This window comes from Pecten maximus, chromosome 19 (assembly GCF_902652985.1).
Source record: "Pecten maximus chromosome 19, xPecMax1.1, whole genome shotgun sequence".
Lineage (NCBI taxonomy): Eukaryota > Metazoa > Mollusca > Bivalvia > Pectinida > Pectinidae > Pecten > Pecten maximus.
This window is the reverse complement of record NC_047033.1, coordinates 11022227-11045268: the sequence shown is the minus strand read 5'-3', so window position 1 is coordinate 11045268 and position 23042 is coordinate 11022227. Positions and strand designations below refer to the sequence as shown.

Sequence of the window (23042 nt, the reverse complement as noted above, 5' to 3'; positions counted from 1 at the left end):
TGGTAAATGTTCCTGAAAGTAATCCAGCACTTCACATATCTTTATTGTTTTCAGTGCAGCTGGGAGCAAAGGCGCAGATCAGATAAGCATGTTCAGATCGGCGATAACAAGCTATAAACCTCCCCACTAATGACTCTCCGATTTGCTTATGTTTGAGCTGTTTATCATTCAAGTTTATTTCCGATAATAAAACAACAGTTAGTTAACCTGATTTTGTTGATTATAACATAAAACAATTATGTTTATTTCCTTTGCTCATGTTTGTTGATTTCGTATTAATGATGTTCGACTGTACCTCAGATGGATTTGATATCCGCATTCTTACAGATTCCCTTAAGGAATCATAATAAAGTTTAGATTATTGCTTGGTTCTTTTGATAAATTCTAATATAATTAATCCCAGTGTCTATTCGTATCATTTACCATGTATCTATCTGTATCGGACCTGGCCTTCATTGTATTTTGTTTTTATGTAATTGTGTTTATTTATCTAGCTTTCTAACAAAAATACATTTCGCAATTATAAGTAAGCAAGAAAGCTTGAATCAATATTACATGAATGAAACTCTAAAAAATATCTGTAGCTGAATTCATAAGTTCTATTTTAAATGTTTAATGTATAGGAAATTTATACTTTTATATAAATGTACCGGTCCATGCGTGATTTATTTGATATATGTTAGTGACAGAACAGTTTTATTCTACAGTAGTTGAACACTTGAACACTTTAAAATTTCGCAAAATGTGAATATAAAACAAATTTTATTTTGGCTAAAACTTTTTGTCAAATATGTTGTTCACAAAATGTTGGACGCATGAATCAGATACCATTACAATGGTATCATATTTGGAAATTAAGATACGTCTGCTCTCATTTTCACTTCTACTAAACTTAGGTATATTCTCCAATCAGATTTAATAGAACACATCACGTCTTCATCAAACGATTGAACTTAGTGTTATTACATGGTGTCTTCCGCTATTAACCCTAGGTAATTATAGGTATTTAGTTAATGTTAGGAACACGCAATTCTATAGAAATCAAAACAATTTAACAGCAACTCATGTTTAAAAGTGGGTGGAACAGTGCTAAACAAAGGGGTGTTCCGAATGTCAAACGAGTCGTCAACGTACTCGTACTGCAGGGTCATTGAAATCTGATTGGCTGATACAAAGGGCTGTCGTCTGCTTCAAGATAGTCTCTCAAAGGTGCGAGCTTACTCAATATTGTAAACACTCTCGCCACAGCCCTACACACGTTTTATGTACTACACGTTCTGATAAATGTTTGTAGCGAGACAGACAGAGTGTGCATCAGCTGGATTCCTGTTAGTATGACTGCGACGCTCCTGGGGGTAAGTAAGTTACATAATATTACAAGTTTCTTTCCTTTCACAACTCAACAAACTTTTGCTATATTTTCAATAAGGTTTTATACTATTCATCCCTTTCAACCAATTCTTGATTGATATATTTTTCAATATTTTCCGTTTAAACTTCACTAAATGTGCAACGTCATTCAAAATGAGATTATATAATCTTTAATATTTTGCCTTCAGAACTAACTATATATGCATTATATTTCATCACCTTTGCCGTCTCTTTTAAAGTGAAAAAAATCCATCTTAGGAGATTTTGAGCTTATTCATAGCACAATCGTTTGATCTCTAAGGAATATATCTAGATGCATCTGAACTGTTGTGATACACTTTTCTTGATGAATATTTTGGTGATATGATAATTCATAAAAAGGTATCCATGGAGACTTTAATGAAACATGATAACATATTGGACTATTACTGGACTTTAAATGAAATTGATGGATGTGACTACTATACTGGATGTTAGATTCTTACCAAAGGAAGGTAGTTAAATACTACTCACGTAATCGCATTTCATCATACACAGTAGGTTTAAATAATCTTTAGTAAATCCCATTAAACGTAAAGTTATGAAAGTGATGATTTATATGGTTAATTGGACTTTAAGATTGAATTTTCAGATGAATGTTTTGTTCATTCTATGCTTATGTATCTGTTTTAGCGTTACAAGTTTGTTACATATTTGTTAATACACTACTCTAATAATAACATTTCTTGATGAGAATCCAACAAACACATCATGCCTAAAAGAGACAATGAGTACACTTCTCTTCTGACAAAGATAGATAATTCAAAACTGTATTAAAACGTTTAGATATTCACCTGTTGCTATCTATACATAATGCATTTCCGAAATTAATGTAGATGTATCAAAATATAATAAGTTTGATAAAATACTATATCAAACTAAAATTTTAAAAAAACAACAACTCAGAAGTAACTTTTGTATATTAACATGATTTCCTATATTCAAATGTTATGCTCAAATATGCTGCAGTAATTTGCTACTTATTTTTATTATATCACAATATGCTACTAACGTTTAAGGAACAGCGGTTGCAATAACATATTTGTACTAGTTTTAGAATTTGCGAAAAAAGTCTGAAATAGTTAAAATAAGGCATAATTTTATGATACTTGTGTTTGAGTCGTGAAGATACTTCAATATCCACTCGTGGGTATATTTATATAATATAGCTAAGTATGTTAACGAAAATGAATTGAGAGCCTATGTTAAGTCAGTCACATTGAAATATAAATCCCTCTTGGCTGAACGCCGTTTGAAATGTACACCGTCTAGTATACGATAAACCACATGGTGTATATAAGCTTGTTGATATTTCACGGGAAATGACAAATATCAATAAGGGGAATAAGTTGTATTAAATTTGTATGCTTCAAGGGTGATTTTGACTAGAAAATGTGTACTATTCATCACGAGTCTAATACCGGAACCTCACACCTTTGAAAGGATTAGGAGTTATATATTGAAAGGTAGCTGCATATTTGCTGAGGTCTAAACAAGTGGGTGATATTGCAAAATATCACTATTTCATTTTTGCAATGGCTTTCTCAGATGAACCAATGCATTGCGCTTTTCCAACAACAAGAAATCAACAATATTGTTTTAAATCTCCTAAAGTATTAATACTTCTGTTATCAAAAGAAGATTTTTGTTTTAATTTTTAATTTTTCAAAACATTCAAGTAAATTGTGAACAAAAAATTGCGAAATTAATTATGTTTGTGATGCCAATCTGATCATTTTCTCTTACACAATTACAAACGTTATTTTTCCGGTGCGCTTTAATAATGAAATATATTGCATGACTGTTCCTCAATAATATCAAATATCGTCGGAAAGCCCTTCAACGTCGTTCACATTCAACATTAGTCACGCTTAATTAGGAATCGCTGTGAAATTTAACTAGGGACTATCTGTAATTGTTTATGTGAACAAGATATCAGTGTGACCTCGAACAGAATGGAAAACAACTATTATTTGTGTATTAGGTGATACATAGAAAATGTATACATATGTGATATATAAATTCGCATGTTATATCTTAACATAATTTGTTTTTATTTAACTATAAGCGCGGCACCGATACAAATGCTTATAAAACAAAAAGATAATGATCTTAATGTATAGATTTAGTTAAAACAGAATTGTCATTTTTCAAAAAAAATTATAGAAATAAAATGTAAGAATTATTGAAGAAAACATATTCCTGAATATCATGATAATTCAGACTTACATCACGTCATTTATATGTATCGCTGTAATTTAAAATCATATTTAAACTTATATCATCGCATAAATACAATTTGTTAAGTTGTTCCGTTGAAATTAAACAAATTGGGGTATAAATTGTGAGAAATGTATATATATATCCAATACTTATTGTCTCTGTTAGTGAATAAATGTTTGGAATTTAGATACATTTTTGCTTGAAATTATGTATTTCATTAACCTTTAACTTACATAATATATACATTTATTTACAAGTCATATATATATATATTTTAATCATTCAGCCAGACTAACGCTTCAGATATATCAGGTATTGATCGAAAACAGAGTCAGCATAATTCAAACCTATATCCATTAATTATTGTTCATTTCCGATTGAAATTAACAAAGAGTGCTGACTAATTGACCTTGATTATCCCATTTTTATATTTTTCATACAATCAATTAATCTAATAACCAGAACGAATAATACATCAAACATATCGTATATTGTAACACTCTTACCATAAATTAATTTTGAAATCTCAGCTGCTTAGAATCATATTCTTATCCGAAAATTTCCCTATGTAATGACTAACAGATTCTGAATATAAAAATAACTATATAGTTATTGCATATAATTAAGGAATCAATTATGTTTCTTTCAAAGTGTTTCTATTTCACAATTAAATAAGTGGTGTACTCTTCTTAGCTGAATGGAAATGAAATAAGTAATATCATATTCCATTATACTCATAATATTTATGTTATGGATAAATAATCCGTACAAATTAATGCAAATGCATTTACGACTTTATTTTACAATATCCAAAGATCTGAATCCGACTAAATCTTAACAAACATACACTAATATACGACATCAAAGTTAAACATCATCAAGACACTGACTGATGCCGTTGTTACGATCTGATACCATAATGTATAAAATCTGCGGGAGAAATAGGAAATAATGGACGTTTGTTGTGATGACTTATGATTATTGAATTAATAAAGAACCTATTTAGATCTTAAGATGGTTCTATTTAGGGGAACCCTTTTACCCCGTATCTGATATGTACATATTATCAAGAAGTCCTATCCCGTCTTTTGAATCACTCTGTTAGTGTTACGTGAACCTTTACAAGGGCCGTGCATAACAAGTGCTTCTGATTTCGTTGTTTTTGTTTCAATTGTGCATATATCTGAATACTTATCGCAAAATAAATTTGTCATCTTTAAAATAGAAATCATACGAATTATATATATTTGCCTTTTCTTTGATATCGAGATATGTAAAGATATGTATGATTGTAAAACAAGGCGTGACTTGATAACGCATTCCTGATACATAGATAAGATAGAATATACATGTTCAGATATCATGACAATAAAGTGAAGATTCCATGTAAACGGGCTGTATGGGTTGCATGACAGTAGGCTTTATTCTATAATGTAATGTTCTATACAAAATACTATATAGCGAAATTCGGAATGAAAACATAATCATGCTGTCAGATATTCCTCAAAGATAATGTCGTTTGATCCTATCTTTGAAAGTGAAATCTTACCTTCTATTTTAAAAATGTTAATATGTCTAAATGTTTAAACTTTACACTGGGTATAGGTTTGAGCGTATCTTAATATGACTGATTATGGCTGAATTCGATTATAGCTTCATTCGATTATGACTTCATTCGATTATCTCAAATTTACATGGCATTTCATGCATACCTTTTCATACGTTATATTTTCGACCAAAATACTACTACTAAGATTTAACATTTGGAAATATATTAAAAATCTATTTAATTATCATGAATATAATATTTTGATATCAAGTATTAATATTTGAAGTGCTATTTTCAATATCAAGGATTGGAAGGTCAAACTAGAGTCGGTTGTATTCCAGTTTATATATTTACACAATGCGATCTATTTAAAATACCAGATAGACTGTTTCAACAAGAATTCAAAGATTTATACGATAATGATAAAGTTTATGCATTATATTATTTTTATGATAAATCGATAGTGATTCAAGGAATAAGCGATCAATATATCGAGCATTTTATTTCGTTTGTCGTTGCCGAAGGAAATAACATTCAATACATCCAATGAATATGTCGTATTCACACACTAGATAGTTTTATTTGTTGTTTTAAGTATACTTACACTAATGATGGCAACTTATCTGGATAACATAACAGACATAGTAAACATATTCTAATTACAATTAACGAAAATTAGTTAAAGAAAAAACAAAATAGAATCGAATTCGTTGCGGATACAATTTTACAGTTCTCTTATCAGACGGAAGTCAGTCCATAAAATGTCCAACCTTATCATGTTTCATGGGGAGAATTTGATAGGTTTTTCAGTCTGACGTTATGCCAATGAAAATGTTATAAATTTGACATTAGATGCCCCTGTTTGCTTCTGTTATGCATTCTTATCCCAATCAGATAAATGAAACTAACTGCACTTTTAACAGCTACGATAAAACTATAAATCAGGTATGAGGTTAGTGTTTTCACTCATAACTCATACTTTAACCATGTTTTTTAACCCGGCATCGGAACCATTTAAGGATGATTCTCGTTTTCTAGTTGTGTTTTATTACCTCCTCAATCTCCCAATAAAACAGCAAACTGACAGCCTTAAGGGCTATTTTGCTAGGTATCGAGGAAATTAAGTGCGCGCTTCCCAATATCATCATCTGCCTTTGAGTTGCCAGCAGAGAAAACTAGCTGCCGCTATCGTCGTGAGCTTCATCATATTCAATCTGAAACAACTAGGGAATACTAGTGAAATGCAGTGCTCTCATTCACCAGTAAATGAAGTATCCTAAATGGATTTGTCCTTTTTAAATTAATTGTATCCCTCACTCTACGTGTGGATATTAACACTTTCTGATTGTGATGGAGATCCTTAATAACATTTTTATATAAATAGTTTACACGAATGTCGGCATGTCCTAAATAGAACATCTGTCAGACCTTACTCGTGTTTGTTCATCATTTCCCCACTTAATTAAATGTCGGTCAACCGATTTACAGACTTAGCGGCATCCTAGCTGGTTTCGTTAACGGATGGCAAAGCATGCAGAGACCTTGTGCGTTCATGTGGATATCGAAAGGTTATATTGCCAATTGTATAAAAATTATAAAAAATTTCAGTGAAGTGTTTGTCAATCTATTTCGCAGTTTGATAATGAATTAACCAAAATAATATAAAAATGGGCGATAATTGGCATGACATCTCGATCACACAATTAAGAAGGCTGCATAATTTAATATATGTGACATGCTACATGTTTTTAATATCACTTATTGTTCTTAAACCACAATTAACAATTTATCTGTATTCTGACTATATTAAAATACTCCAAGTTCATCTTTACCTCAACAAATAAATGAATAAATGCTGAGGTATAATTTTCGAATTAATTTTCTACAATGAATCATAAATGTTTACTGGCTGGTTAGACGACCGTATCAATTTTTTTCCCGTGTATTTATATTTTCGCTAATTTCACAGAAATTATAAAATCGTGATAAACAGATAAAACAAAAAGCCATGTTACCATAGGTGAAAAAATGCCCTATATGGTTCAAACTTTTGGAATAAGATCGTAAAAACAATCATTACATGAAATGGAAACAGAAAAAGGGAAGTTAAGAACCATTTTGTATTGCAATTGTATTGCATTTTGTTATAGATGCATTATTTTCAACGTGCCGAACAATACCTGTCAGAGTACGAGAATAATCAAAAAAGAATATTAATCAATTTAATTAGAGAAATGTACATGGAATTGTTTTTTTCTTGGTATCTTTTAGTTGAAATTGTGTTTTACTTGTCCATTTCAGTGTTACAATACATATACAACATATAGATGATACAAAAAGGAATCAGAAACAAGTGTCAAGACACTTATATACATCTGACACCTTCGTATCTTTTATCCCGAGTACTAGTTATAGAGATATACTTTTTAGCCTGATCTGTCATTTTATTTTCAAAGATGAATGCTCATGGTATTTTTAAGGTAAAACAAATCCATTAATATTTCATCTCAGTAAAAAGAGACATTTTCATGCAAAATATATATACTTTGTATAGAGAATACTTTATCAAATTTAACCAAAAGTAAAACATCAGTGTGTGGTATGTAAATAACAATTTTGTAATCAGATTTCGAATAAAAAAACTTTCGTGTCAATATCAAATAAAGACATTGAACAAAACAAAATTAAATAAACCAGTTGTAAGTTTTCTTCTCCTGTATGCATACATTGCGCAAATTCTCGAAGTACATTTATTTTTATAATTATCTGGATAGAATATTTCTGAAATCTTAAAATGAACATTGCTTACCTAAATTTCTATACATGTTTCAAATTTGAATATAAACTTTAGATAAAACATTGAAATATTTATTTAAAAAAATGATAAATCAAAGTAATAATTCAGAAGAGTTTTGTATTAATTAAATCCTAGCCTGCTTTTATAACAAATCATTAAAAGAGCTTACATTTCGACCATTACCTTTTGTCATTAATCTATATTTGTAGTAAAGGGCAAATTGAATTTGAGCAAATTTAAAAAAAAAAAAAAAAAAAAGAATTGTTAAATTCCATTCCATCAGTAAAAAATACATATACCTTTATCTTTAACTCCTAATCTTGATGACTCCTGTGTGTTATCTTTGCATCAAAAACACTAAACCTAAAATTGACGTATGAAGGTTTCGGACAAATTACATGTAATGGCAAACATTGTTGCATTCTTACATTACGAAATAGCAGTTCACAAGAAACATCATTATATATATTACATTAACTGCTTTGTAATTTAACTGTCATATTAGGAATAAATTAACGCCATACATATATGAATTCAATATCATGAAATTTACACCTGTATATTACTATGACTTAATCCGTTTGAAGTTTGCCCGATTATGCTATTCATGAAGATATTTTATTCAGAACAGGTTCTAATATTTCTCTATAATATGATATTCAATTAGGTTTTTACGCGTCCAGCCTATTTCTTCGTTATTGAAGATTAGATAATTAGGTTTCAGAATAGCGCAAAGTAGCATATCATTCGCTCCGACAGGTGCGAGAAAGGGTATATAGCAATTTACCTGTAGAGTTGTTTACCTGTGTACGTATTCCGTGACTATTACCTCTCAGGTCAATGATCAAAAGGGGAACACGAGGAACCACCAAAACACTAGAGTCGCTAAACTTCCCAAGGAATCAACCGGCGTATCGATGGAGGTAACCGGGCCTGAAAAATTGGCCAAAGATTACAGGCAATGCAAGGGTTCTTAAGTTCAATCCTTTTTATCAAATTTGAGTGATCAGTTTAACTTGAAAACTTTATTTTCCTAATATGAGTTACCATGTGATTTCGTGGCTGTAGTATCCAATTCAGAATTTTGATGTAGAACAGTTTAAATGATCATAAAAATCATCACAAAACTAAAGTTTTTTCTTTCATGGGGGAAGGATAAGGATATGTGAGTCCATGTTCAGCATTTATTACAAGAAAATGGATATAAAACCGTGGGTTTATGACGGATCAAACGTAAGGGTAACAATGGGACGTCTATTCTTTCAAACTTTGAGTTGAGTTTGAAATTGAAACTTCAATTTTGAATTTGATATGACTACACATGGATTAAGATACTGGGGGAGCGATGACAACTTTTAGTGTACATATATGTTTGTTTAAAATAATATTAATTAAAAGCGTCATTTATTCATTTAAACACAACTAACAATTACATATAGTTTAATGTAAGTCTGCTTAATTATAAGCAAATTACAATCTATAATAGTTTTAAGCTTGTCGAAATATTATGTATATAAAGCATTATATATTTATTCGCTTTCCTTTTTTACTTATTTGTTAATATGCACAAAATGCACCATAGCGTCAACAAAAAGGAATACATTTTACGTGTTAAGATCGTACAAGAGATACAGAAGATCCTAGCACATTTATTCTTTAGTTAGATAAGTAGAGAGAAAATGCATTCTACTGCAACATACTGCTTATTCATCCTTTTTGGACTCTTCAGTGACGCTAAGGACCTAAAGTGGTCATATGAGGACCAAACAATTTGAAAATAAGTCAAAAGAAATGTCGAAATATGGATATAAGGTGCAAAAGACTAATTAATCAATCATTTCAATAGTTTTCATTATTGGATCTTGAAAGAACGTTGAGCACACTTGTACATTCCGAATCCTGTGACTATGAAATGAATTAATGAACAGTGAAAAGAAGTTAATAGAAAACAGAAACGGACAGAAAAGGAAAACACAAAGAGAATACAACCAACACAGGGATTCAAACAATTTCGAACCATGAATAATAAGTATCAAAGCTCATGAAAAAAGGGACAAAAGAGATGAAATTGTGGTGAAATCCAGTACCAGATCAATACCAACTTTTCGAAATAATAAATTCCGATAAGAATAGGGTTCAATATACACAGCAATCAACCCACTGTTGTCAATTGCGATAATATAACTGTTAGAGTTAATTAGCCTCTCCTCGTATAGTGATATCATAAGATTTATCAATCAATATCTATAAAATATCATATCTGAACTCAAAAGCTCCTACAAATAAGCTAATGAAAGTAGAAAATGAGAGTAATTAATCGTCAAAGGTTCATTATGATTAATTTATTTCTATTTTTCACAATTTTCTAACTGACGTAGATAATTGGCTCAGTGTGATTTCTAAGACAACATGACAAGGTAGTCATTTTCGTCTTTTATGTCATTATATTCGATTCAATAAAGAGAAATTAGGTCATTTTTCTTTAAAGGAACAGATGCAAATTGACAGATCCACTGAGATTGAACAATGCAAGAATTTCTTAATCCAGTCTTATTGAGAGAAATAAATTACACTTCTGTTGCATAGGGTCGTAAATCAGACCTTCGCGTTGTGGGGTGGAAATTGCATTCTTTTTCGGAGACCCTTTATGAAACGGACCACATTGAATTCTCGCACGTGTAAGAGGACCGTATTACAAATTATTAGCTATGGTGTTTTATACAGCTAATTTGTATCCACTGAAAGAATCTGGCAATTTTAGCAGTGGTAGGGCATACAGACATTTAAAATTACAATTGATTTGCTAAAAAGTTGAAAATGTCCCACATTCAAATGAAGCATGTTAACACAGTAGATTCCATAGTTGTTCTCAGCATGAATAAGTCGAAAGGCGCCAGGCGAATTCAATAGAACCGCTGACATGTTCAATTCGCCACTTTATACATGATGTGTGAATCGAATGAAATCCAACTGCGGACTTATTATTAATATTAATACTCCGGTTGAAGTACCTTTGAGACACCAGGCATTGAAATTCACCTAATGGTGCGTCACATCGGATTAAGGAAACTACCCCACATGTCGACAAAATGTCCTCCTGTATCACTCATATCACAGAACGATACAGCATCAGGGGACATATATCAACTAGTAATTTCTTTTGATTGATCTGAGAAAGGAAGAGTGAACTTGTTGCACTTTCGTGATCTTGTTCTGACGCTCTGATTAGGTTGTAATTCGAACAAAATATGATATAATGAAATTGATTTAATTCATTCTTTTCATATTGTCTCTGCTGTCCTTACATATCGAAGCCCCGTGCCAGTTCCCAAACAAAACAAGTTTTAGTGATATTACATTTCAATATACAAAAATATCTTTATTTTTCGGTGTTAATATGCAAACCGCAGATTTAGTATAATGAATGATTGTAAAAAAAGAGACAAGCACATAGACAATGAATATCAGCGAATATCAACTTATCAGGGCTATTCTGAAAGCAAACTTAGGCAAATACTGTCAGACATATAGCAACAAATATGTGTTAATATATGGTATGAATGCATCATTCAGCTACTAAGTCCTTCTAAGCTCTTCAAAGATGCTCCTCGTCAAATATGTGAAAAGATCTGAGGAAATCAAGAACGACTGTTACAAATTCAGAACTTGCATCATCCGTTTCCTCTTTTAAGAATGGAAGGTATATCAACCATTAATTACTTCTGTTGACTTCACAACTTTGGGTTAAGTATAAAAGAATATATGATAAAGTCTTCAAATTATGAACTCGTACCGCTTCTCAAGACCAATAGATCCCATGAACGGTTGCTTTCTATTGGCATGTCATCATGTTCCTGTCATCAACAGAAAAGAGATATATTTTGAACTCGTCTGCACATCCCATATTGTTTATATATATTCAAGTTCCTTGATATTCTTTTGGATCAGTTATAATAGTATCACCGATATTATTAAAGGCCGACAATATTGAATATTTGAGTATTGCTAATAATATGGATATTATCATAAAAATTATCACACTTGATTAATTCGAAAACTCATTATAAAATATTTCGCGTTTCCTACGTATTCTATTGTTTTTGTTTTTTTTTCTGTTTTATCAAAAAATTATAAAAGTTTGTAATATATTCAGATGTGCATTATGTATCCACATACATCACTGAAAAGATGCCAAACACGCTTGGAATGTGTGAATCACTTTCAAGTAAAGTTATGTACCCATTTACGGAATCGTGCAAGTTACACAACCATCCAAGAATGTAAACAGATACAACCGTACGACATGTTCTATACGTCATAAATAAGGATCAAATTAGGGGATATAATTGTGCAGCTGTATAAGGTCAAAATTCTCTCCCATCTAAGTTGTACCCTGCTTAGAATTTCGATTATTCCTACGTATTAGTTTAATTACAGGGTAAACTCCACTATTCAAGTTCTTTTCCAGAATTTGAATATACAGAATAAAAGTGCGATTGTTACAGCTTGAGTTAGATAAGTCTTGTCGTCTTTGATCTGAATTTGAATTTTGATTTAATTTCTTTATCGAAATATAACTTCACAGCATATCTAAATTAAAATGTACATCTTATGTAGGTACAGATCTGCACAAAGATAGGAAACTAATGGTTGGTATAGAAGTAGTGAGATAGAGATTTCTCTCCTTCTTATTTTAAGAAACTATTCTGTAACGATGGTGATAAATATTTCTACGGTTTCAAAGAGACCGGGAGATTTATAGATACATTTATATTAAATTGCCTTTTGCAACCACAGTGTGGTATTTTATAAAGATATCTTAGAATTAGTGTCAAAGAGTTTTCCGATGGTCGAAATTTATTGGCCTCAGTAATTGAATGATTCAACAATTACTATCACAACGAAAACAGGTATCACTTTATCATACTTGATTTGCCGACTTTCGTTGTCTGGACCTCTTTTGCTATTTAAACTGCTTTTTGATTTTCTTATTCTTGCACTTGTTTATAGATTGGAATTCGTTTTTGTTTTTTTCTGCGATAATTTATAAACAAAGTTTTAAACTTTCATGTAATTTCCGCCATTCATTTTTTTAATCATTCATAATCTGGTATTATTAATCAAAATCATATTTGCAGTATTATAATTCCTTTTAAAATTGATAATGAAACAAAACATTCTGTAACATATGAATATAGTGTCTAGTGCTTTTGGTGAAAATATTCACTGACATCAAGCCATAGATCCTCTCATTAATTGACTGATGATAAATCCGAAATCTGTCAATCATTCATATATTAAGTATCTAATTTAATTTATTCCTTTCCGTAGCGAGTCTCCAGTGCAGAACCTACCGCAAAATCAACAGCAATGTCCTCCAATTCTTATGCTGTAAACTTGAAATCGACAATGCCAGTAATGGTTACGAACATTTAAATATGAATAATCACAAATACATCCCCGGTATCCAATGAAACAGTTGTGCATTTGATCCCTGGAGTATAAGTAATTCAATTGGACGCTTGAATTCAACTCAAAGGAAGGATTGTAAAGGCTACAACAGTTTCGTTATGTTTATTCTAACATTTCAATTCCGTGATTTCTCACCTTTTCGACGATATGTTTTACATTAGCAAATTATTACTTCATCTAAAGATTTGATCCTTTTAAGAGATCCATGCCTTTGTGGGAGTTTCTGCCATTGAATTTCTTTGATTTGCTTATGGTTCCTTTGAACTCGATTTCTAATAATACGAAGTTTCCGCACCATTTAAAACATGTAGTTACGAATTCAGCGTCCTTTTGCATTTTTTAACAATAACGAATGATCCTTAAGAATGCAAGAAAATAAATATGTTCAAACAGATCCGGAGGAAAGGGGGGAGGAAGGAGTATCTTCCATTATAGCAAGAGGTATTTTAATTGTTTACTACGTATTTACATCCTACATATACCCATATTACGTTATATAAATATAATTGCTTCTGTGAGGATCAACAACGGAAGCAATCTTTTTCGGATTGTACATCAATCTATTTTGTAATATTTGTAACGAACATCATATGTTTTAAGATATTAAATTTGTTAAAATTGATATACATTCATTGGATTTTCTTGGACATAATTTAAATATACAAAATATAACGTGATATGAATATTTCTTTTAATATACAAATGAAAAAAAAAACCCAAATCAAAAAGTGACGTGAAATAGTGATTCGAAATATAAGATTAATAAACGTCTTTAAAATAAAAAAAATATAATAACAAAAAAAAGGTTCCAAATTGTAATTAAATATAAAATGTTATCGTATAAGAAAAGAAGCAATATTTCAAAAGCAAAGTTATCAAAATATCACTGATGGAATAATAGGGCGCGAATATATTTTGAATTTAGAAAAATGTAATTTTTCGTTGATAAAAGAAACTTACATACAAATAATGTATTCGAGAGTGACTTACTTCCTTGTTAGAATTCTTCACTTTCACCGTCATGGGAGATCCAACATAACATGCTATTTGTTGTAATGGGTTTTTTTGCGGTTTTTGTTTTATGTCGGTTTCAATTCAAAATTGTCTTGTTATTACCAGAAAACACACAGACAGTCTCCTCAGGTGATCAAACCATCAACAGAGTCGGTATCAAGTTTTAAGATGGTATCCTTCCTTAATTTTCTGACACAGGAGCTTGGCTGCCCTGAATTCTCATATCAGAAACAAAACACTCTTTTAATTAGACCTGAAATAGTAAAAGAAGACAGACAGAAAATGATATGGTCTTAAGCACGTTTATATTTGGAATAACTGGGGTAAAAGATAATGATTTCCTACTGACATAAAAAAACAACAACAGCTATATACGGTCATATATTGGAAATGTCATGACAGATGTAACTGTTGTCTGCGCCCATGTTGATATTTCAGCATTTTTACTTAGATATTTAAACAAGAATAATGTCACTGCAGATAAAAATATACGTCAAATTTGTTCCGTTTATTTAAATTAAAAATTGAAATAGCATGTTACATAACTATATCTCCTTCAGCTAAAAAAAATAGATTAAATAGTACATGAGGTTTGTCAATAATGTTCACTTCATTTACGCGAACAATGTATCTTCTAACCAAATCACGTTTGTTTTCGAAAGAGATTGATCCATACTGATTTTAAGTTTTTTAATGTAAGCATGATTTTCTCTGATAAGTCTAACTTATAAATTCAATTGTAATGCTAGAATAAAACGTATCATCCTTGATAGACAGGTAACGAACTAAAGCTGACATCAAAAAAGGAAACAGACAGACACAAATGGAACTGTTATAATCCGACTAGTTTTTCCACTGCCGACAATACAGGCTCGGAAGTGTTAAACAAATATTGGAAACCACGCATTATTAAGCATGCACTATTCATTGAAGAAATGAAAACTCAAACTCCACACAAAAGACAACATATTAGAATGACAATTCTGTTTTGTCAAATTCCAAAGGAAAGTAGAATTGATAAAAACAACCACATAGACTATTCGTTTTGTTTTAGCTTTCCCAACCTTCAGACCGCCATTCCTAAGTCGTTTCCTTCCCCTTGTCCTTTGTCCTTGTCTGAACTTGAGTCTACGTATATTCCCAGAATTTTTTGTAACTATGTTGGGCGAAAGCTAAGATATTTGCTTAGTATAGATCAAACCGGTGCTATTTTTATACATTTATCAATCAAAAGATCTGTCACCTTCAAATACGTCATAGGTAATGATAATTGGCATTTCAATTTCAATAGAAAACGTATATAATTACGTTATTAATTGGGTATATACCGAAATCAACCAATGAACTTCATAACTCTTCAACTCTATCCGCTATCAGAAAACACTGATTTTGGCATTATGTGCTCTAAGAAAACAATGATGTTGACCTCTGTGCTATCAGAAATCACTTATTTTGATATCTGTATTGTAAGACAATATTGATTTTTTACTAAAGAGCAGAAGTTATCTAATACTGTTTTGGCTGCAAAATTTAAGACCATCTGTGACGGTTGCCAATATGGCATATTTATTATTCTTATCATATGACATCATTATGTAATTTTGTATAAGTCTTCGACGTCCTCTATAAACATTGAAAATTAACAATTCATTATATAGAATGTATGTATATATCCCAAATTCACCTCATTATGTCGAAAACATTTAATGTACCTAAATAATCACTCAAAGTACATCATGATAAGTATATCATCTCTCATACCATATCAAATCAAGTATATTGTAGTAGATTGCAGGTGGGACAGAAGACGCTTACTCTTCCGAAACACATAGCCTATTATTACTTTGCTTATTCAATGGTTTCCATTTAAATCTATACTTTGTTCTCTTGTTGTTTATTCTGGGTCTTTTCTGACAAAAAATATGAACTGCTGTTACAGTCTCCGTAAGCCAGCACAAAAAAATCCTTGGTGATTATATTATATGCAACCACAATGTGTCTGTTTTTCTGTAAATCGAATTTATTGTTCATGTCTCATTCAATCGTTTACTGCAGTTCACAAAATTGTATTAACCATACAATAACATATCAATATTAATTGTTCCGGATATAAACATTAAAAAAATTCTTGAAGTTTCCATATAAATTAAAGTGACTGTATCTCACATGGAGCGCATTAGAATTTTCTTCATAAAATCTTATCAACGTGATCGGAATAGAGCTAGAGGCAGCTCATTGGTATTTTAGGAAGATACAATTCCATTTAAAATTCATGTAAACACTGACTGTGTGAACCTACCATACATTTCGGAGTGTTTTTAGTATGCTAATGCTTGGTTTTGTTAGACGCTTGTCGAAGATTTAAATGCTTCGTCACCGGAAATTATTGTCTGTTGTTTACCACGAAACCACTCGAGTGCTGCAGCACAGATTTTGTAAAAAATTATGTAAGGTAAATATCGTAAAACATTTTCAATAGTGGATTAGTGAAGCAAGTAGTCATTACTTTATTGTTTCGCAGATAAACATGAAGGAACTGGTGTAACGCGGATTTCTTTTCGTTAAATAACCATTCGAGAAACCATTTTCCACCAATATCTCCCAGATTCATGATTTGTTTTGTCCAATTAGGGTCATGTATCGCTAATAACTTGGAAATAACCCCAAAAAAATACAAATAATATATTTCTTATGGATACCCCCCTCCCGAGTTTATCTAATAATATTAAATATTACTTCCCTTAACTTTGTACAAAAATAATTCCTGGTTCGACTTAAAATTGTAATCATTATCGTGAACTTAAGAGAGGACCAATATAGATGATGATTAATGTTCAATCCTTTCTCTTCTTAAAATAAAATTTATTGAAATTGACGAGGATAGTACGCGATTATGAAACAATTTCTAAATAAAATCAGAAATGCATTTACGAACTGGCTTCCCGACAGGTGTATCGGGTATGTGAAAACTCCAGGGAAGGCGGATGGGGGTCAACACCTTTACTCAGTCGTGCCTATTATCGGAGTGTCCCCGGGTGTTGTGTTACTATGTGATGACAGCGTCTCTGCTTACTCACAAAGTATGGCTAGAACCACCACCCCGGTCATGTTGGGGGCATATTTAACATGCACGGAGTCAATACAATACCGACTCGACCTTAATTAGGGAGATATGTTCGTCTGACCCTTTAGGAAACACATTAGTCCTGCTTCTGTACAATAACTCGGCCGAAAGAGTGGACATACAGACAGATTGTATATTTATTTACGGAATTAAAACAACCATTCAATATTTAAACATATAAATTTGTATTTTTTTTCATCGAATTATACAATAATACAAAGACATAATGTATTAGGTATACAGCATACCTTCTAATTGATATATAATGTTAATCAGTGGGTATACTGTTAAGATACTAGTATACCATTACAAATCTGGGTTTCCATTTCCTGCATATACAGGAGCAAAAATCATTGTAAGAGTCATTTTGATCGTTATTTTTTTCAAATTAGAAATTATCTAATTGATAGTTGTTATTTTCGAAAAAAACAATAACTCGATATTAATCTCCATATGCCTCCTTAAAAATTTCTTTATAAATTGTCTTGTATTTTTAAGTCATTGGATATTTTAAATTTCTTGTATTCATTGTTTGATGAAGCCCATATCTCAATTAATTATTGCTATCACCATACTCACCATATCGTTATACCATGACAAAGCTATCACTTTAGCGGCCCCTATACGATCAGTAATATTAATAATATCAAATAAACAGATTAAAGACGGACGAGGGAACAACATACAATACAGACTATCTTCATGCCATTAAGAAAGGAAAACCGCCTCTGCAGACCTTCTGAAAGCAAAAATATTGAGATTCAGTTTTGGCTGCAATAACATTTCATCAAGCGTGCTCTATCGTAGCATGGTGTACTATTGGTTTCTGTGAGAAAGTGTTTGTCTTCAAACCCATCAAATTAATGGCGACTGCTTTTTGCAAAATGAGACCGAATTTCTCATGCAGTTAAAACAATTCGAAGAGCATTTGTACTAAAAGGACCAACATCCTCTTTGTGAATAGGATTCTACTAGAAATTCACAAACAGAATTTGGCTAATGAAAAAGGGAGGTTTGAAGATGGGTACACCTATACTAATGTTATAGTAACATAATACGAGAAGGCAGCGCGATAAAACTAATTATATTAAGGGTTCTAAATGTCTGAAGACTTCTGTATGAAGTGAAAACAAGAAAACTCCATTCGATAAATTGAAAAACGTCAGAACTTCCTGTTAATTTATTCAGAACCTCCCCATAAGTTGATGGCTTAGAATATTACGCCGACATATTGTTGTAAAACCTTCATTATCAATTGCAGAATTAGCCGATCGATTGAGTTGTTTACGAAATAGCATTTGTCTTAATGAGCCGCATCTGTTGCGAACGGAATATTGGCTCGTAACCTTATAAAATTATACGAGTTTGTTTTCAAACCTTCGTTTTAGTCACGCCCATTCAACAGTAAAATAGAAACTAAGAAATTCCCTTTCATTTATGAACAAAGAAACAATGTCATTAAAACACATGAATATGTATTAAGTTGAAAGCAAATTAATGCGTAGCGCGTTACTGAAATTTGTATGATTATATAGAAATTACCTGATATATAATCCATGCCATAGTAAAAACAAAACGAATTTCCCGCCAATGACGATTATATACGAGATACCCCCCCCCCCCCCCCCCATTAAATACCAACAAGCGCCGGACTACTAAGCAAACGAATATTCATCTGAACTAAACAAAACTTAATATTAACCCTAATGTCTTTACCCAGCTATGTATCACACTTCTGATATATTCACATATATTTTCTTTCTACGTGATACCTTGCAATACATATTTAGATATAAAGTTGAGAATTAATACTTCAGTTACTTTTGTTTGATTAGTTTTAGTTTTTTCCTGGTTAAACCCTTTCTGTCTTAGTACTTTTTGTTGGTAGCCTGTTATTTAATTCATTTTTCATTTTTATTGTTTAATTAAGTCTCCATTCCCCTGTTTAGTTCAGTCTTCATTTTCTTGTTTAATTCAGGTCTTCATTCCCTTGTTTAGTTAAGTCTTCATTCCCTTGTTTAGTTAAGTCCCCATCCCCTTGTTTAGTTTAGTCTTCATTCCATTGTTTAATTTAGGTCTTTATTCCCTTGTTTAGTTAAGTCTTCATTCCCTTGTTTAGTTAAGTCTTCATTCCCTTCTTCATTCCCTTGTTTAGTTAAGTTTCCATTCCCTTGTTTAGTTAAGTCTTCAGTCCCTTGTTTAATTAAGTCTTCATTCCCTTGTTTGATTTAGGTCTTCATTCCCTTGTTTAGTTGAGTTTCCATTCCCTTGTTTAGTTAAGTCTTCATTCCCTTGTTTAGTTAAGTTTCCATTCCCTTGTTTAGTTAAGTCTTCATTCCCCTGTTTAGTTAAGTTTCCATTTCCTTGTTTAGTTAAGTCTCCATTCCCTTGTTTAGTTAAGTCTTCATTCCCTTGTTTAGTTAAGTTTCCATTCCCTTCTTCAGTCCCTTGTTTAGTTAAGCCTTCATTCCCTTGTTTAGTTAAGTCTTCATTTCCTTGTTTGATTTAGGTCTTCATTCCCTTGTTTGATTTAGGTCTTCATTCCCTTGTTTAGTTAAGTCTTCATTCCCTTGTTTAGTTAAGTTTCCATTCCCTTGTTTAGTTAAGTCTACAGTCCCTTGTTTAGTTAAGTCTTCATTTCCTTGTTTAGTTAAGTCTTCATTTCCTTGTTTGATTTAGGTCTTCATTCCCTTGTTTAGTTAAGTCTACAGTCCCTTGTTTAGTTAAGTTTCCATTCCCTTGTTTAGTTAAGTCTTCATTCCCTTGTTTAGTTAAGTTTCCATTCCCTTGTTTAGTTAAGCTTTCATTTCCTTGTTTAGTTAAGTCCTCATTCCTTTGTTTAGTTCTTATTCAGTTGTATTTCATTTCCTTTGGTATGTCTTTCCCTTGTTAAGGTTCGTGTTCCTTCAACCAGATATGTCCGAACTGATGGAATTCTCAATCAACATCTCGCTTATGTGTTCATTACTATACAAACACCTTACATTCAATTATCTATTCAACAATCATGTCCATTTTGTTTAGTCTTCTTTCCCTTCGATGTATTCTTTCCCTTGATTTAAATGTGTGCTAGTGATCAGTGTGTTTTGCTTTCACATTGTTCTTCCCCTTACCTTCTACCATTATCACAGTAAATTCATCTGTTATCTAAGGGATGTGCGTATTGCTTTAGAAAGAACGCTTCCGTGTACCATACTCACAGTAACTTTGTTTCGCCATTTCCCAATTGCATTTGTAATTCATATAAATTTCAATGTATGTCACATACTTAAATTTGAATGTTTGTAAAACAGAATTTTAGAGGAGAAAAAAAGGAAAAAAAAAGACGTTAACATTTCATTATTTCTATTCACAAACCTCGTTATCCATATCGATACTTTCCGGAAATATTGCGTTACAGATACTTAACATACAACTTACGTAAGTTTGTGTCTTTTATTAAATTGTGCTTTATTCTCTCTTTCAGGACGCTCATCCTTTTGGAGGCACGCCTTTGGCTATGCTAGCAGCGCAGTGTAACAAAATCAACGACAAAAGTCCCCCGCCTCTGGCGGATGCTGCGGTTGGTAAAGGCTTTCATCCCTGGAAACGGTCCCCTCCCATCATGAGCGCTCCTTGTCCTATTACACTGAACTCTCAGAGAATGTCTGCTTTGACAAGTTCTCCAAACTGTTCATCTTCTGGATACACATATGCTAGAGGTACGACCAGTTCTAGTTGTACGGGTACAGGTTACGGAAGTGACGTTTTATACCCTGTGCCAAGTACACATGCACAAACGGAAAATACTCAGTCATCGTTATTACACAAAATGCATTGTGAGAGCGGATTGAACGGTTCTACACTGAGTTCAATGTACTCAAGGGTACCCGGTGTGACCACCCACCCTTACGAAAATTGGCCATTCAATGTAGCAGGAACTAATACCCATGGTATCAAAACGGAAATGACTTCATCAGTCAATCACGCGTCGTCATGGTGGGATATGCATTCGAATCCGTCCAACTGGCTGACAGATATGACAGGAACCGCGTCTGGACTTCATTCACAGATATCAGCTAACTATTCCGGCACAGAGTATCCATTGAACCATCCTCTTAGTTCGGGATCTGGCCCTTTCCTATCGTCAGGGCAACATCTTCTACAAGACTCTTACAAATCCATGTTACCAACACAAAGTGACATTGGTGCGTCATCGGTTCCCAACTTCCTGTCGCGTCCCGCAATATCCGGTGTTCCTGGATCGCGTTCATCAAGACGTTACAGTGGTCGGCCCTCTTGTGATTGCCCTAACTGTCAAGAGGCTGAAAGACTCGGACCAGCTGGTGCTCATCTTAGGAAGAAAAACGTTCATAGTTGTCATATTCCCGGATGTGGAAAGGTTTATGGGAAATCTTCACATTTAAAGGCTCATTTAAGATGGCACACAGGCGAACGTCCTTTTGTGTGTAACTGGCTTTTCTGTGGGAAACGTTTCACACGCTCGGACGAGTTACAGCGTCACTTGCGCACGCACACCGGAGAAAAAAGATTCGCATGTCCTGTATGTAATAAAAGATTCATGCGCAGTGACCATTTAGCAAAACATGCGAAAACGCATGCTGATGGAAAGTCGGGAAGTGGGTCCGACTCCGAGAACAGCAAAGATGCATCCAGCCTGAAGGCAGCTAAGCAAGCTATCGTAGCCGGATCTAACAACACAGGAATGAACAGTATGCAAATAAAGAACGTGGCAATGAAATAACAAAAATAGATATTTAAATTACATTTAGTCTTTTCCTCTGATGTCAAAGGTGATTGTTGGATATTCTGTATTGGATAAATGTGCTTTGAGTATTCATTTTAATTTGTGAATAAATTTATAAACTGTATCTCGTTTCCATATTGTAATACGTTCTACATTGAATGCCTGATAGTGAAGTTGATACAGTTGGCACAGCAACACATTTGATTAGATGAGAAGAATAAGAATGGGTTAAATATCTTCTATGAAGAAGACTTTGAAGAGACCAAAATAGATCTTCTCATTGCAAAATTTGGAGAAACGATATAGTCAAGATCGCTTGCTTTAATCTTTTCTTTCATTCATCAGTACTCTTTCTTTTTGTGTTTTGTTTTCTTACTCTGAGGTGTCTCCTTGATACTTCATATGGCCCTGGCTGTGACGTGAGCGTTAAACCCCTAAAACAACAACCAAATATTGATATATCATAATTATTCAACTAAAACACTTTAGAGTATTACAAATAATGAGAAACAAATATGAAAGAACGACATTAATCTATTAATCTTATCATTTAACAATATGATAATATTTTTAACGAATTTCCATTATTCCTTGAGCACTGTCATTAATCAACTTTGACGTCACCGTTTATGACCCTATGTCCTGTATTAGCTAGGCATGGGTGAATTTCCATTTTGAATTTACTTTTCTTGGGCCTTTCAATGAG

The 23042-nt window shown here is 32.3% G+C and overlaps 1 protein-coding gene across 2 annotated transcripts; it reads left to right on the top strand.

The window, feature by feature from the left end:
- Positions 1-1244: 1244 nt before the first annotated feature.
- LOC117317837 (transcription factor Sp9-like) lies at positions 1245-22460 on the top strand. Of its 2 annotated transcripts, none has more exons than XM_033872790.1 (2): positions 1245-1355; positions 21056-22460. In XM_033872790.1, exons 1-2 carry the CDS (start codon positions 1335-1337, stop codon positions 22331-22333), a joined length of 1299 nt encoding a protein of 432 aa, XP_033728681.1. In that variant the 5' UTR covers positions 1245-1334; the 3' UTR covers positions 22334-22460. The 2 variants fall into 2 exon arrangements, with proteins under 2 accessions (XP_033728681.1, XP_033728683.1); XM_033872792.1 differs by having other exon boundaries at positions 1249-1359.
- Positions 22461-23042: the final 582 nt, after the last annotated feature.